This window comes from Carassius gibelio, chromosome B8 (assembly GCF_023724105.1).
Source record: "Carassius gibelio isolate Cgi1373 ecotype wild population from Czech Republic chromosome B8, carGib1.2-hapl.c, whole genome shotgun sequence".
Taxonomy (NCBI): domain Eukaryota; kingdom Metazoa; phylum Chordata; class Actinopteri; order Cypriniformes; family Cyprinidae; genus Carassius; species Carassius gibelio.
In genome coordinates this window covers 24,880,477-24,897,773 of record NC_068403.1, presented here as the reverse complement: position 1 = coordinate 24,897,773, position 17,297 = coordinate 24,880,477, and the positions used below count along the sequence as shown (strand labels likewise).

At 39.3% G+C, this 17,297-nt stretch overlaps 1 protein-coding gene across 2 annotated transcripts in view; it reads right to left on the bottom strand.

Moving 5' to 3' along the window:
* The window catches only part of LOC127962857 (bridging integrator 3-like), a 54,060-nt gene that overhangs the window by 13,105 nt on the left and 23,658 nt on the right, over positions 1 to 17,297 (bottom strand). For both annotated transcript variants that reach the window (XM_052562452.1, XM_052562453.1), the window contains one exon: positions 12,941 to 12,981. In XM_052562452.1, coding sequence (XP_052418412.1) covers positions 12,941 to 12,981 — 41 coding nt within the window. The remainder of the gene's footprint in view (positions 1 to 12,940; positions 12,982 to 17,297) is intronic.

Sequence of the window (17,297 nt, the reverse complement as noted above, 5' to 3'; positions counted from 1 at the left end):
GTTAGGGTCCACAGTTTGCCGATTTTCAGTTTGTTCAGCCTATGCATGGTGGTATTTTTATTCGTTATGTTAATAAAAGTTTTGTGTTTAATATCAGTGAGTTTTTATTTTTCATCATGCAATTGACGCCAATTGCCAATTGCCGCTAATTCGAAAGTGAAAGTATAACATGCATGAATTTTTAAGCTATTTAAACTTGCCTCTCTGCTGCCCCAACAGCTCTGGAGGACCCACTCAATTCTTCACAACAGATATATATATATATATATATATATATATATATATAAATTGTGTAGTTTGTATGAGGCATGCTTGAATTTATTGTTTGATCTTAACATGGTGACCATTATGAGGGAGCGACCAGCCATACTGCATTTTCTGGAAGTTTTCATCTTATGAGTTCATACCATTCTCAAAATATCTATTCATTCCTTCAGGTGTTAAACTTACTTTAAGCGAAATACTACATGGAGCGGGAAATCAATAGAGTGTGTTGAACACCACAGCATTTGTTCTATGACAAAAATCATTTAACAATGTGATGAGGAGGTTCATGCAGCATTAGCCCATTTTAACAGGATCACTTAATTACAGTCACACAAACGGCACGGAGGCATGTCACTTGGGATTCTTTTATTGTTTCTATTCCAAATGAAAATATAATCTCTGGGTGAGAAGCCTGGTCTCGGGAAACTAAAAATAGGAAAACTCTAAACTGTAACTTAGCAACAGAGTCGGCCGCTTTGGTTTGAGGCCTGACTTTGCATCGCCTGGGAGCACCGAGGAACAGTGCAAACACATGACCCACACCGTTTTGTTCTTTGTAACTACTGAAAAAAAGTGACTTACTTCGCAAAAGCTACAAGCCTTGAAGTAGGAGGACAGTTTTAGGGTTAAGGAGCTATAAATGTATGTTCTTATGTGCATTATTTGGGGGATTTCGGTGAAAAAACTCTGTAAGGTGCATCTGTAGGTCTCCTGCAGTCGACTGTGTGTGACGCATCTTCAGAAGGAAAAGATGAGATGTGTAAAGTGGCCTGCGGTTAAACTGAAACGCAGCGATGCAGCCTAAATTGCTGACTTTTATTGAGGTTGTTAACTACGCCGTCGACTTGAATAAACCACTAATTAAATTATTGGTCACATTAGCCAGATGTTTCAAGAAAATAATTATGAAAACACCATGTGAGGAAGGGAAAAAATATATATATGAAAAACCACATCTCAAATCTCTGAAGGTTACTTAACATTGAAAACAAAGAAAAGTCAATAAACAAAACAATATTCAGGAAATAATGTAGCGGCCTAAATTTATAGAGATTTATTGGAAGACAAATGCTAAACAAACGATTTATGCTTTTGGTAACATTTTCTTTACGAGCACTGATGATAAAACCCATTCAGTAATTGACAATGCAGGACTTACAGTTAAAAAGATGAATAAAGATTTTTAATAAGGATGTCAATGTTTCATTATGAGAAATTATGATATTAATAGTGATTGTTATTCTACGGGCCATTTGCTTTCACAGTTAAAAATAACTACAAAAAAGTGTTTTATTATATACTTCCAGATTTTGATCATCTTCAGTTGCTTTCTGAAGGTTTTTTTCCAATAAAGCTGCTTAGTAGCAATATTTCAGAATCAGAATCAGAATGAGCTTTATTGCCAGGTATGTTTACACATACGAGGAATTTGTTTTCGTGACAGAAGCTCCGCAGTACAACAGAATGACAGTGACAGAACATAAAACACATAATAAAAGAATAAAAAATACAAATATGTAGACAGTGAATGACAATATACAAATGACAATTGTAGGTAGGTATATTACAAAATGGAGTTATGTATGTACATATATATTGTGTGCAAAATTTAAGTGTATACTAAGTATGTGTGTTAGATAAATAAAGTGTATGTATATATAAATATAAAGTGTAGTGTGTTTGCAGTTATTGTCAGCTGTTCATTAGATGGATTGCCTGAGGGAAGAAACTGGTCCTGTGTCTGGTTGTTCTGGTGCTCAGTGCTCTGTAGCGTCGACCAGATGGCAACAGTTCAAAGAGGGAGTGTGCTGGATGTGAGGGGTCCAGAGTGATTTTGACAGCCCTTTTTCTCACTCTGGATAAGTACAGTTCTTGAATAGATGGGAGAGTTGAACCGATGATTCGCTCAGCAGTCCGGACTACCCTCTGTAGTCTTCTGAGGTCAGATTTAGAAGCTGAGCTGAACCAGACAGTTACTGAAGTGCAGAGGATTGATTCAATGATGGTGGAGTAGAACTGTTTCAGCAGCTCCTGTGGCAGGTTAAACTTCCTCAGCTGGCGAAGGAAGTACAACCTCTGCTGGGCCTTTTTCACAATGGAGTCAATGTGAATGTCCCACTTCAGGTCCTGAGAGATGGTGGTTCCCAGGAACCTGAATGACTCCACTGGAGTCACAGTGCTGTTCATGATGGTGAGTGGGGGGAGTGCAGGGGGGTCTCTCCTGAAGTCCACGATCATCTCCACTGTTTTGAGCGTGTTAAGCTCCAGGTTGTTGAGACTGCACCAGACAGCCAGCTCTTTTACCTCCTGTCTGTAAGCAGACTCGTCACCGTCCTGAATGAGGCTGATGAGTGTGGTGTCGTCTGCAAACTTCAGGAGCTTGACAGAGAGGTCCTTAGATGTGCAATCATTAGTGTACAGGGAGAAGAGCAGTGGGGAGAGAACACAGCCCTGGGGAGCTCCGGTGCTGATTGTACGGGTGCTGGATGTGTATTTTCCCAGCCTCACTAGCTGCTGCCTGTCTGTCAGGAAGCTGTTGATCCACTGACAGATGGAGGTGGGCACGGAGAGCTGATTTAGTTTGGGCAGGAGGAGGTTTGGGATGATCGTGTTGAAGGCCGAGCTGAAGTCCACAAACAGGATCCTCACATAAGTCCCCGGTCTGTCTAGGTGTTGCAGAACATAATGCAGTCCAATGTTTACTGCATCGTCCACAGACCTGTTTGCTCTGTAGGCAAACTGAAGAGGATCCAGCAAGGGCCCAGTGATGTTCTTCAGGTGGGCCAGCACCAGTTTTTTAAATGACTTCATGACTACAGACGTTAGAGCCACAGGCCTGTAGCCATTTAGTCCTGTAATTTTGGGTTTCTTAGGGATGGGGATGATGGTGGAACGTTTGAAGCATGAAGGGACTTCGCACAGCTCCAGGGATCTGTTGAAGATCTGTGTGAAGATGGGGGCCAGCTGGTCAGCACAGGATTTCAGACAGGCTGGTGTAACACAATCTGGGCCTGGTGCTTTTTTCCTTTTCTGCTTCCGGAAGACCTGGCGCACCGCATCCTCGCTGATCTGAATTGCAGGTGCCCCACCTGAGAGGGGGGATGCAGGAGGTGTGAATGGTGAGAGTGCTTGATTGGAGAGGTGTTCAGGATGGGTTGCAGGAGCTGTTAATGGTGTGAACGGTTGTTTGGAGAGGCATTTGGGTCTGTTTGCAGGAGTTGTGAAGGGTGTGAATGGTTGTGTGGGGAGGCGTTCAGGGCAGGTGATGGGTGTTCTTTCAAACCTGCAGTAAAACTCGTTCAGATCGTCTGCCAGTCGTTGATTCTCTACAGTGCTGGGGGGTGGTGTCTTGTAATTGGTGATGTTCTTTAGACTTTTCCACACTGATGCGGAGTCGTTGGAAGTGAACTGAGTCCTTATTTTTTCAGAATAATTCCTCTTTGCCACTTTGATCTCTTTTTCCAGTGTGTATTTAGCCTGTTTATACAAGACATTGTCCCCCTTCACGTAAGCATCTTCTTTGGCCTGACGGAGCTGTCTGAGTTTTGCAGTGAACCACGGTTTGTCATTATTGTAAATTAGTTGAGTCTTTGTAGGAATACACATATCCTCACAGAAACTGATATATGATGTTACGGTCTCTGTGAGTTCATCCAGATCGGTGGCAGCAGCTTCAAAAACACTCCAATCAGTGAGGTCAAAACAAGATTGTAAATCCTGCTCTGCTTCATTAGTCCATCTTTTTACAGTCCTTGATACAGGTTTAGCTGATTTTAGTTTCTGCCTGTAGGACAGTATAAGATGAACCAGAAGGTGATCAGAACGTCCCAAAGCTGCTCGTGGAACAGAGTGAAATGCATCCTTTATTGTGGTGTAGCAGTGATCCAATATATTACTGTCTCTTGTGGGACAAGTAACATGCTGTCTGTATTTTGGCAGTTCACGGGAGAGATTGGCTTTATTAAAGTCCCCGAGAATGATTAAAACAGAGTCCGGGTGTTGTTGTTCTGTCTCTGTGATCTGATCAGCGAGTTTCTGTAAAGCTGAGCTCACATGAGCTTGCGGAGGGATGTAAACACTGACCAGAATGAACGAGTGAAACTCCCGTGGCGAATAGAACGGCTTGCAGTTAATGAAGAGTGTTTCGAGATTTGAGCAGCACGTCTTCTTTAACACAGTTACATCTGTACACCACCGTTCATTGATGTAAAAGCATGTCCCGCCGCCGCGCGATTTCCCAGTAGATTCTGATTCGCGATCCGCTCTAAACAGCTGAAAGTCCGGCAGATGGAGCGCGCTGTCCGTTATGGTGTCATTCAGCCAGGTTTCCGTGAAACACAGAGCAGCAGAGTGTGTGAAATCCTTATTTGTCCGAGAGAGCAGAAGGAGTTCGTCCATTTTATTGGGTAGAGAGCGGAGATTTGCCAGATGGATGCTAGGCAACGGCATTCGAAATCCGCACTTCCTGAGTCTGACGAGCGCTCCCGCTCGATTCCGCCTTCTGTGCGTCCTGAAGCGCTTGATCAGCGCCGCCGCTCCTCCGATAACAACGTTCACTAAAACATCTGAATAATTGAAATCCGGAAAAACATCTTGTGGTGCGTTCTGCCGAATGTTCAGCAGTTCTTCCCTGGTGAAACTGATGGCAGGAATATAACTAAAGACAGGACAAACTAACAAAAACACAAAAACATATGCAGAGCTCGTCACGGAGGCAGCCATCCTGTATCGGCGCCAGCGTTTAAGCGTTTAAGGCTATTATTTAATCGTTAAACAAATTACTTTTTACATTAATAGTGCACAGTTGTTGTTTTTTTTTCAAAACAAGTAACAGATATAAAAACCTGGTATTTCATTTGGTTAAAAAAATTACAAATAACTTTTTTTTATTAATCTCACAAAATATAAATTAATCTTTGAACATGAAAATATACAGCCACATTTACATTTTAGGAATGTGATAATGTAATGTGACTTTGGCATCAAAAACTTTGAAAATGACTGACTTAGTGGATTAAGATCTGGAACTGCAACCAAAGTTTTGCAACCCTGCGAGAGGTGATCTGTAAACTTTTGGGTCAGGTAAGACAAATCTGTCAAATTGGTAAAGGAAGTGGAGCTACAGGAGGTAAAAGTGAAGGAAATCTACAAGAGAAGAAGGGAATCAGATGAGAGAGCAAGAAAGTGAGTGGCTTCACCATGCAGAGCTGTGTTAAGACAAGCCCTAAACTGTTTCCCACAGGAAGTAAAGAAGGGAGCGGCACAAGATCAGTGTGGCAACGTCACAGGACCCAGCCCCACAACCCACACGCACCCTCGATTTAGAAAACACCACCTTGGTGCAATGACTCTCTTCTACCTCTCTTCTTGGCACTAATGTCAAGTGTGACAGCTGGATAAAACATCATGCAAACATAATACTACTGGACCTTAAAATGACTAAATCTCAAATAGATTTATAATATTATGGCCGATAACACACACACACACACAAACCTCCACTGACATGCAAAACAAATTTAAGGAAAATGGATTGGAAAAATAACTGTCCCTAAAAAAAAAATAAAAAAAAGATTTGTCCAGCTGGATGCATGCATTATGTTTGACCATAAGATCACATTTACGAGGAGAGGTAAATTTAAGATGCATACGATTTTTGTAGTCACTCACAATAAGCCAGCAAATTAAAATTGTTAAAAAAATAAATATATATATATACACACAAGTAAATAATATTTTAAATCTAAGCTACGTCAAATATAATCAAATAAAGATTAAAGTAATGTTAAAATAATACAAAACAGTTTAATAGATGGCTTTATCATCTGTACATTTCCTTAAAATCACATGCCATTTGTAGACATTGTAAAAACATTAAAAGGAATAATCAGTATGACTGAAAATTACGTCTGAAAATCTTGACTGCAACTTAAACAAATGTATAATTTTGGGGGCAATGACCTGTCACACATACACAAGCATCATCTATTTACCTATTCTACATCCAGCCACACTACATTTGTAAAATTGATCATGTTACATGGAATATTCCAGGTGTAATCTGCACCTCTTGTCCCCTGAAAGCAGGTTTAGTGCAGGTTAGTGTTTCTATGACATTTCACGGGTGTTGTTCTTGGAAGCATGCGATCTAAAAACACTCGCTGTTATCCAGATGAATGCTTCAGACGGACTAGAGGACGGCCCGTCTGACTGGGCACAACCCAAACACACGGTCATGTGCCCGGCTCGTCTAAAAGTTCTCTTGATGTTTCGCTGAACTTCCGCATGACTGCACACACACACACACACACACACACTCCACCTCGCTGTGTCCGGCTGTATAATTTAACACCCGTCTCGTCTGGCTGCGGGTGTGGTGGCTGCTTGACAGAGAATGACAGAAATAACAGTTGGACGAAATCGCAGCCGGCTGTTTGCAACAGCGGCACACACACACACACACACACAGCTCCGTGAGCCAAACCAGAGTCTGGACGGGATGACCGCTGCAGCTACCCGTGCTCTGGGACAGGGTGACAGTACGTCTGTGCAAGAGTTTACTGAGTTTACTGTAATGTAGGGTGTAACGCTGGGTGCTGTGTCATGCCTGAGAAGCGAGGCCTTTATTATAGATTTCTGTTTCTATAAATCAGATCTGCTTGTTTGACCAGCCATGCGTCTCTTTTAAGCAGCACAGGAGACTCTAAACACAGTGTATGGCATCTCTCTGCTTGCGTTTGACAATGCCAGGGTGTTTGCTGTAGGGTGGTTACATACTGGCCCAAGTCACAAGAGCCCACCCAAGTCCCGATGACATTCTGGTATCTAGTTATGGCTCGGGTCACTCCTTCATATATAAGTTTATGGGAAAGTTCCACCCATTTTATTGTCTGGAAGGTGAACATGGGATAATGCAGGCAAAATTTAAAATGGTCATTATTCATTCATCCTCATGTCAAACCTTTAAGACTGTCTTTCTTCAGCACAGAACACAAGATGTTATTTGGAAAAAATTGGTTCAATTTTCTTGTTTTATGTCTTTGTGTTTGTGTAAATTGGTCTTATTTTTGCATTTTTGTATTTTTTTCCCTTGGTTTTGTGCTTTTTTGTTTGTTTGTTTTTTAATTGTATTGTCATTTTTAGTTTTAGCTGTTGTTTTGTTTTTGTTTTTTTAAAGTGTTTTTTGTTGTTGTTTTCATTTTGTTATTTTGTCATTTTTTGTTTTATTTGTGTTTGTGTTGTTTTTAATGTATTTTTTGTTCTACTGATTGTTTTATTATTGTGTCATAATTTTTTTATTTTGTTATGCTTTTGTTATGTTGTTTTTATTTTTGCATTGTGTTATTATTTAGTTTTTTGTGTGTGTGTGTGGGGGGGGGGTGTTTCTTTGTGTTGTGTTTTTATGTTATTTTTTTGCATGTATTTTTCTGTTTTTTTTTTCTTCTTATTTTTTTTTTTTTTTTTTTTTTTTTGTATGTTGTTGTTTTTGTAGTATTGTTTTTTGTGTGTGTTCAATTGTTTTTTTTTTTTTACTTTGGCCATAATATTATTTGTTTATTTGTTTTATTTTTATGTTTTGTGGCTTTCAATTTAAATGATTAAAACTGTACTAGTATCTCTCTTCAAAAGGTCACATGATTTGAGGTATTGTATCGTCCATGTCTTCAGCACACTGCAGGATGAGTTAAGCGCCCAAAACTGAACACTTAGTTGGGGACGTGAATAAAGCCTTACATATGAGCAGTAGTTAGTGGTGTTTGCTAAGATAAACATCACTATTGCGAAGAAATCTTGACATATCAGAAAAACAACATTCCATCTTGATCAACAAAGACTTCAATGAACCGAGTCAAAACAACCTATCCTAATGGATATCACCCAGCAGATATAATGGAGTGCTACTCGCGCGATTCAGAACGGTTGCTGACTTCTGTTAGCACAGACAAAAAAACACACTCAAAGCTAGAGGCAAGCACTCACCTGGTTTAGAAATGAGTTATCACATTAAGAGAGCCAACATCTGTCTGAAGCCATTAGAGTTTCAACAGCTTTTCAGAAGGATCACATTATAAATACTTTCCTCCCATGAACGCTGGGAGAACAACGAGAAAGGAACGAGAAATGCAGAGCTATTCATGCACTAATGGAATCTTGTCTTTCATGGTATCTTGACTTATGTCTGATTAAATGTGTTGCGGCGCAGCAGAAGACAAAGCCGGTGTGTTTTAAGGATTCCACTGGAGGCGAGACTAAAAGAATGCGGTTTTGTTTAAAGCTAAACATGAGATTTCTAGCATGCTTGATATGGATGCATAAGAGTCGATGCTCTAAAACGTCTGTGGGTGACGCTCACAAAAACATGTCCAGGTCATTTCACTGACAAATTATATGCATTGCAATGTGCATGAAGAAAAAAAAAAAAGGACCATTAACTTTTTTTGCATAGTGGCATCATCCCGTTATACCTTTTCATATAATATTGTTCCTATTCTACAAAAAAAAAAAAAAAATTACATTCATTAAATGCAAATGAATCTGATGCATGAAATAAAATAATACATTAAAATCTTTCACATATATATGTAATTCATTGAGCACCAGTAATAATTTATGATAACTGAGCGAGAAAAATAGGAATATTACAAAGATTTCCAAGGGATGTTCTAAAATAATAAATAAAACATTTATTTCCTAAAATCACTATTTCTTTAAAGCATAATTATGTACTTTTGGATTTGAAGTGAAACGTGATCTAGATACTTCTCAAGAACTGTGAGATTCACTCATGAATCAGTGTCCAGTTATGTTCAAGCAGTCATATTTGTTAGTTTGAGGAAGAGAAGTGGTCAGCTGGAAGTTTGCATGTGTATGAGCAAGAGTGTGTGTATGCTGAGCAGAGTTTACTCCGCTGTTTAAAGCCTCAACTGTGCTCATAGTATTTGAGTGTACATGAGAGTGTGTGTGTTTCTGGGCTTGAGGCCACAGTAAGAGCCTACACACACGTCCGCTACACACCCACCAGCCAGCGGAAATGAGAACCATTCCATCCTGCCACCAAACACACACACACACACACACACACACACACCACCAGAAAAAAAACTTTCTATCCATCTTCCTGGGACTCACTGTATTCACACACAACAGCTGTAAAGCTTCACCAAAGCTGACCGAACCTCTTTGTGGTCAAGTGTAAAATAAAATAAAAATACATACATATTTATTTTTTATATAATTGGACATGAATCAGCACATCCTTCAGGAACAAATATGGAGTAAGAAGTCACTCCAAGAATCCTCCAACACACACACACACACACACACACACACACACACACACAGGCGTTTGTTAGGAGTGTCTCCACACACTCCTCTTCCTAGTCGCTCGTTAAGGCCTGCTTCCTGTTCCGGCCCGTCCCACGAGAGAACGGAGGCATGGAATAGAACTCATGGGGGCGGGAGAGGAGTGGAGGGGCGGACAGCCAAATAAACTTTCCTCCAGACACACTCTTTCATTCAGGACAGGCCTGCAGCCCTCAGAACATTTCTCATATAACGCTCAGCACTTTTAATGTGCAAAGCTGAGAGGGAAGTCTGGCGACCTGAAAGAAATTCATTAACACACCTTCCTCATATTCATTCATTGCAGCAGCCCGGCTGTAGATCTGTTATGCAATAAACACATCGGTTCTGACTGAAGTAGAGTAGTGCAGATTTGTTCCACCGAGGATGCACAGATTGATTCCAGGTGTTTAAAGACAATAACACAATTCCAGCCAGCATTCATAAATATCTTCAGATCACACATATATGGACTGTTAATGAACAGTGACTCAAAAGGCATAATCAGTTCCAGGACAGATGTCCAATGGAAGATGATGCCTCAGATGGAAAATATTTGAAGTTCAACATCAATTTTTTTTTTTTTTTCTATAAAAAGGATGTAAACCAACAGATAAAGTAGCTCTGCTCCAAATCCTGAACTGCCTCATTGTCTACTCCCTACATAAGAAGCATACTTAACCCAAATAAAAGAACAGGTGACTTTTACATCAGTTTCAGCAATTCCACAAAAAGACACAAATCACTTTACTTCTGAGACTTAAAGACATAGTTCATCTATTTTATCCATAGACTGTATAAAAAAAGAAGAAAAAAAAGATGGATGGTGCATATCAACTTCTTTCCACTACAGAACAGTGAAGCCAAAACATCAATGCCCTCTGCTATCTTGTGTCATTTGGAGCCTGAGTCTGCACAGTAGAGATTATTTTGGAGCACGAGTCTACACAGTAGAGATTCGTAAGGAGCATGAGTCTGTGCAGTAATCATTTATTTGGAGCCTGAGTCTAAGCAGTAGAGATTTGTTTGGAGCCCGAATCTGCACAGTAGTGATTCATTTGAAGCTTGAGACTGCAAAAAAGAGATTCGTATGGAGCCAGAGTCTACAAACCCAACAACAAGATCACAATCATGACACCACACCCCACTTTTAAAGCATCAAAAAACTACCTAATCTAACTTACTAGAAAAAAATAACACTTGAACATGAATTAGCATGATAAGAACTACCTCAAATGATGGAAACCATCTTTGGAAAAAAAATATTTGAAGTGTACTTTGATTGTTTAGTTTGTCACAGGTCCCATTCCATTACGTGGAGAGCAGGGTTTATGACATATACTGCATCCAGTCACCTGGGGTGATCGAGGCTCAAAATTGATCAATAAACTCAAATCGTCATTTTTTTACTCTTTCATTATTTGGTCTTCCATAGACTGCTACTTGAAAATGGCCATTTTCTGCCACCAGATAGGCTCCGCCCACAAACACTGTCTATTGCCAAAACCAAAATATAGATCCTTTGCAAACAGGTGACTACAGCCACGTGACGACACCATGACGGACGGCAGAATCACCGGAAGCATAAGCTAAATAGTAGTGGATGAGCGGGAAGTTTCAATCAGTTTAAAATAAATAACACTAAACTTTATGGCTTCTTCTATTGAACAAGCTGTCGTGCCGTTATCGGTCGAGGTAGGGCATCTGGTAGGTGCTCACAAAGAACGGTATTTGGAGAAGTTGGAGATCGCAGGATTGGATACCGATCCTTAACTTTTTCCTCCGTTTTCACAGACCTCATTAAATCGCAGAGTCTACCCGACTTCATTCCACACGATCTGTACCACTATGTGGTAAACGGGGTATCCCCATACACTGGTGCTGATCTCAAAGCTTTTAAAAGTCTGGATGCTTACCAGTTCTTAGTAGCTGGCTGGGTGACAGGTACGCGATGCTACGCTCACGGCGAGGGAGGTACCTCATAATGGCAAAGGAAAGATGTCAATCTATGGTTTATTTTGTATTAATATCTATTCTTTACTTAAGTAAAGATTTATATGACACTTAACCTGTTTTTAGAGGACCTGGTCGTTCGTGGCTACCCACTTAAGTTACCGTTGTTCACTGGGTGTGCCAATGCAACTTTCTAATGCAGTTGATCTATAACTTTTCATACCAAGTACCACCTCAGAAAATATTTGTCTGTCCAAGTACCACCACAATGACCAATATTAAAATTACAGTAGCGTAGTAGGCCTAACTATTCAGCTAACGTCACTGCTCTGCAAAGTTAAAAAAAACGACGCGGTTTTATTCCTAATAAGAATATTTATTGTTGTCAGCCACTTTAACACAGTTTGACCATTAACGCTGCACTGTGCTTACATACAAGTAAAAAAAAAAAACATTTTATTACACAAACTAACATGAACTTGTACTCGTACGGCTTGCTGTCCGTCCTACAGCATAGCTCTTCTGCCGTCCGTCATGGCGTTCACAATTCGCACGAGTAGAGGGTGACGTCATGTGCAAAGGGTCTATAGCATTGGCCAATATTTACAATTCTTAGTTACTTGTATTGACCGATATGTTTTTCTGTTTGGCATATAAATATCAGGAGTGCAACTTTTATTTTGTCAGCATTGAGATGAGATGAACTGACTATTGATCTGTGGGTGATGCTCAGAAAAACTTGTTCAGGTCATCTTTCACAGAGATTATATTTTGCATGAAAAAAATATTTTATATATATATATATATATATATATATATATATATATATATATATATATATATATATATATATATATATATATATATATATATATATATATATATATATATTTAATAACATTTTTTATTTGCATATTGATATTATCCCTTTACCAGATTACTGATTATTGATTATTGTGTGAAAATGCTGTAAAATGAGGATGCCTTCAAAAATAATGGCATAAATAGATTTTCTTTATCAATAAACTTCTATCAACTAAATTAAATCAACATTTGGTGTGAGCATCCTTTGCGTTTAAAGCATTTTTACCCTTAGTGCACCTGAGCAGAGTTTCTCAGGTAGCTTTACAGGTAGGTTTCTTGAAACATCTTTGCATCAAAGAAATAAATCATATTTACATATTAATCAGTTATTTTACACTGCAACAATATTTTGCAATATATCTGGGTTTTTTTTTTGTATTTTTAATAATATGAATGCAGACTTGATGAAGAGATTTCTTTAAAAAAATGAAAATAAAATAAACATTCCATTCCAATTCCATCACTAGTTTTTGGAACAGAACCTGCTTTAAAATGTTTCAAAAAGAGCACTTACTTTTTCAAAGGGTCGATCACAGTCTTCTGAATCTGGTTGACCTGCATAATCAGAGAAAAAAAACACATTAGCTGAAAAAATAAATAGTTAATATCACAGCTGAATGACAACCATCAAATTCATTACGGTCAAACACAACAAAACACTCAAAATAAATAAATAACAACTGCTCAGTGAAACTAATTGGCAGCAGGATCTGACATGACCCCAACGTTTAAAAGATCAACAGCTGTCACCGCTCCCTTTCCGTGAGAAGAGCATTTGGCGTTCAACTGAGAAGTATGGAGAAAAAGTTGATCTTTATTGTGCTCCTGGCCTGAGGAAAGCAGCGAGAAAGACGTGAATATTAATTGTGCAGTGAATACAAAAGGCTGGAATCGTCGAGGGACGGCACATGAAAGCGCATCCCCGGCTGGGGTTGAAAACGCTGGAGAGGGTGGGCCGCCAATCGAGATGAAAGTCCTTTGCAAACAAACATTTTTAACAATAACAGTTTATATTCCCCTCGTTCCTCCATGTGGTGTCAGGGCTGGAGAGGAGAAGAGGAGGAGGAGGAAGAGGAGAGGAGGGAAGGGGGGTGTTGGAGTTAAAAGGGTGTAAATGAACGTCGTATTGCCGCCTCAAGCCCCAAACCAACAAAGTCTTAAAAGTTACCACACAATTAAAACCTTAAACTTGCAAAACATCATTTACATTACAGATCTGAGATGCCAATAGGATGCGGTTGGCTGACAGAATGCTAACCGAACCTGGCAAACAATGCAAGAAGAGAGCAAACAGGGAACGTTAAACCAGAACACGGAGAGGGAAGCCGACACAAGCTGACAGGCCCATCAGAGGATCCTAGCTTATGGAGCTAATCAACAACTCACTCGCTATTGAGAGCAGAGTCAGTCACTGAGAGCAAATACAAGGCCATCCCAGAACACAATGATTCATTAAAGATGAGATCGCCTTCTTCCAGATTACATCTTTATGTCCAAAATAGCATTATCTAACTAACTAAAACATGCCGAGTGATTATTGAAACTGCCTGCCAACGCAGCTCTTAAATAAATAGATAGATAAAGTGCCCCAATTTACTTTTTACTTAGTAAAAAAAAAAAATGTACTTAGGGCAAGTTGTAGCTGTATATAAATTCAAAATCTTACAAATTTCCAAATTACTTTCATAATAAATGTTTCTATTCTCAACGTAAATTATTGTAAACTTAATAAATGTAACTCAAATAAATGAATAAATTAATTAACGCATAGCCTACATAAAAACGGAATTATTTTCTTAATAAATGTTTATAATTTTAATAACAATTATTGCAAACTTAGGGTAAGTTGTATTTATAAATGACCTCTAACCATACATTAAGTAAATAAATACATGAATAGTGATACACATTCCCTATACAGATATATTTACCTTGATTTTTATTTTCTGCACACATTACAGCTAATATTTCATCTCAAATATGCTCTTCATCAACACTGTTGTCTCGAGGTAGGAAAATACACTAATTAATTGCACACACACACACACACACACACACACACACACACACTCCTTTTAAATGGATAGATTACTTAAACACATTAAAATCTGATGTTATATCAAAGTAGTTACTTCTTTCATTTTATAATGGATTCTAATATTCAGGCATATTATATTTTCATTCAGGCATTTTAAAAACACCAGGATTAAAATTAAAACATAATAACCAAACACAGATAAAACTTTAAATCAAAGTGCATTTATTTCTCAGCTGAAAGAGACAATGGGTAGTTCAGGCAAACAGGAGAAAAAAAAAGAGATACAGTAAAGATAGAGTAGATGGTGGAAATGATGGGGAAATATATCTATATGATGAGAGAACAGCCTGAGGAAAACAGTCCAGAGAGAGTGTGTGTGAATCAGAGGCCAGAGATCAACCACAAACACACACACACACACACACACACAGCCATACAATACATAACACCCAAAAATACATACAATGCATACCAACCCTGGAAAATCGATATTCCTCCCCATCATAGCTGCTAGTTACTAACCATTAAAACTCTAAAAATACCCAGCGCAGGCCTAGAATCAAGCTACGCTTATTACCATAACATTTCCCTCCCTATTCGCATCCACCCTGGGGCAATCCGTCTTTCCCTCGATGAAGAGGGGAAGACGATGGTTTGGTTATCTTTATAAAACACAAATATGATTTGCTTGGCTACCATGACAAAACCTCTCAATCTGAAGAGCAGGGGGAGTTTGTTGCAGGTTCGCTGTGTGATTCATGGGAGTCTTATTAACCATTCAAGCATCCCAGGGTGGTAATTCACACCAGCACACTGCAAAATGCAGAGCTGAAAAATCAGCTGTGCTAACATCTCTCGTCGCCCACGGATAGAGCGCTGCTTGCTTGCCAAGTGCCCATACAGTAGAGTATGAGAAAACGGTGCTCAGGCGAAGAGGAGAGCGCTGTAGAAAGCATTTGGCTTTGGTGAATCTGACAGAGGGGTCAGCGGAGAGCAAGGATATTTGCATCAAGCCTCAATCTGCTATTTCTGAGATCTGCCGAGCTGTGGATTGCATTACAGCTAGAGGCACTCGCGGTGTATTTCACACTGGCAGGTTTGTGTATGAGTGAATATCCACAACGTGTTTAACTGAGCAGCTATTGATGGCTTTGATTATCAGCTAAGAGCAACCATATTCAAAAAATATGGAGCAAATTAAACCTTATCAAGACTACAAAAGGATCCATTTGCATTATGCAAATGGAGATCATGTAGTCAAACATAACGTACAAAAAAAAACTTCGAAAACAACTAGGCCTAAAAAAAAAAAAAAACTTCCATATCAGTCTATGCAATTTTTTCTTTTTCTTTTTTTGCTGTATCCAAGCCAAAGGTAACAAATTGTGAACGATTACTCACAAATGAAACTGATTTGTAGATTTAAAATTTAAGTTAAACTGTTAGTTCACCCAAAAAAATTCTGTCATTAATCACTAACCCTGATGTCGTTCCAAACCCATTTGACCTTCTTTATCTTCCAAACACAAGATATTTTCGATGGAATGAGAGCTCTCTGATTCTCAACAGACTGCAATGGTATTACCATGATCATTGCACAGAAACATAGCAAGGACATTGGTAAAACAGTCCATATGACATCAGAGGTTCAATTGCAATTTTACGAAACTATGCAATTACTTTTTGTGTGCAAAGGAAATAATAATAATAATTTATTAAGCAATTATTTTCCCAGAGTTACTGTCTTCCGCCATTTTGGAGAGTAATCCAGAACGTAATCAACGTAATGAGCATTGTTTACGTACAGCAGGTTTTTTGGCCCGATGAAAACCTTGGGCCAAAGCGGGCCAGCTGGGGCTAGAGGAGGGGTTATGAACAAAGGCGGAGTTTCTCCGCGTCTGGAGAGCTCAGCGCTGCAGATCATTTCAGAAAGATAACAGCGTTAACACCAGTTTTAAAGACTTTTTAAAATAAGTTGACAATATAAAATAAAAGACAATATTGAAGACACCTGGTGCCACACTCTAATCAGCTAATTAACTCAAAACACCTGCAACGCCTTTAAATGGTCTCTCAGTCTAGTTCTGTAGGCTACACAATCATGAAGAAGACTGCTGACTTGACAGTTGTCCAAAAGATGACCATTGACACCTTGCACAAGGAGGGCAAGACACAAAAGATCATTGCAAAAGAGGCTGGCTGTTCACAGAGCTCTGTGTCCAAGAACATTAATAGAGAGGGACGAAGGGAAGGAAAAGATGTGGTAGAAAAAAATTGTACAAGCAATAGGGATAACCGCACCCTGGAGAGGATTGTGAATCAAAACCCATCCAAAAATGTGGGGGAGATTCACAAAGAGTGGACTGCAGCTGGAGTCAGTGCTTCAAGAACCACTACACACAGACGTATACAAGACATGGGATTTCAGCTGTCGCATTCCTTGTGTCAAGCCACTCTTGAACAACATACAGCATCAGAAGTGGCTAAAGACAAAAAGTACTGCACTGCTGCTGAGTGGTCCAAAGTTATGTTCTCTGATGAAAGTACATTTTGCATTTCCTTTGAATATCAGGGTCCCAGATTCTGGATGAGGAGAGGAGAGGCACACAATCCATGTTTCTTGAGGTCCAGTGTAAAGTTTCCACAGTCAGTGATGGTTTGGGGTGCCATGTCATCTGCTGGTGTTGGTCCACTTTGTTTCTGAGGTCCAAGGTCAACACAGCCGTATACCAGGAAGTTTTGGAACACTTCATGCTTTCTGCTGCTGACCAAATTTATGGAGATGCAGATTTCATTTTCCAGCAGGACTTTGCACCTGCACACAGTGCCAGAG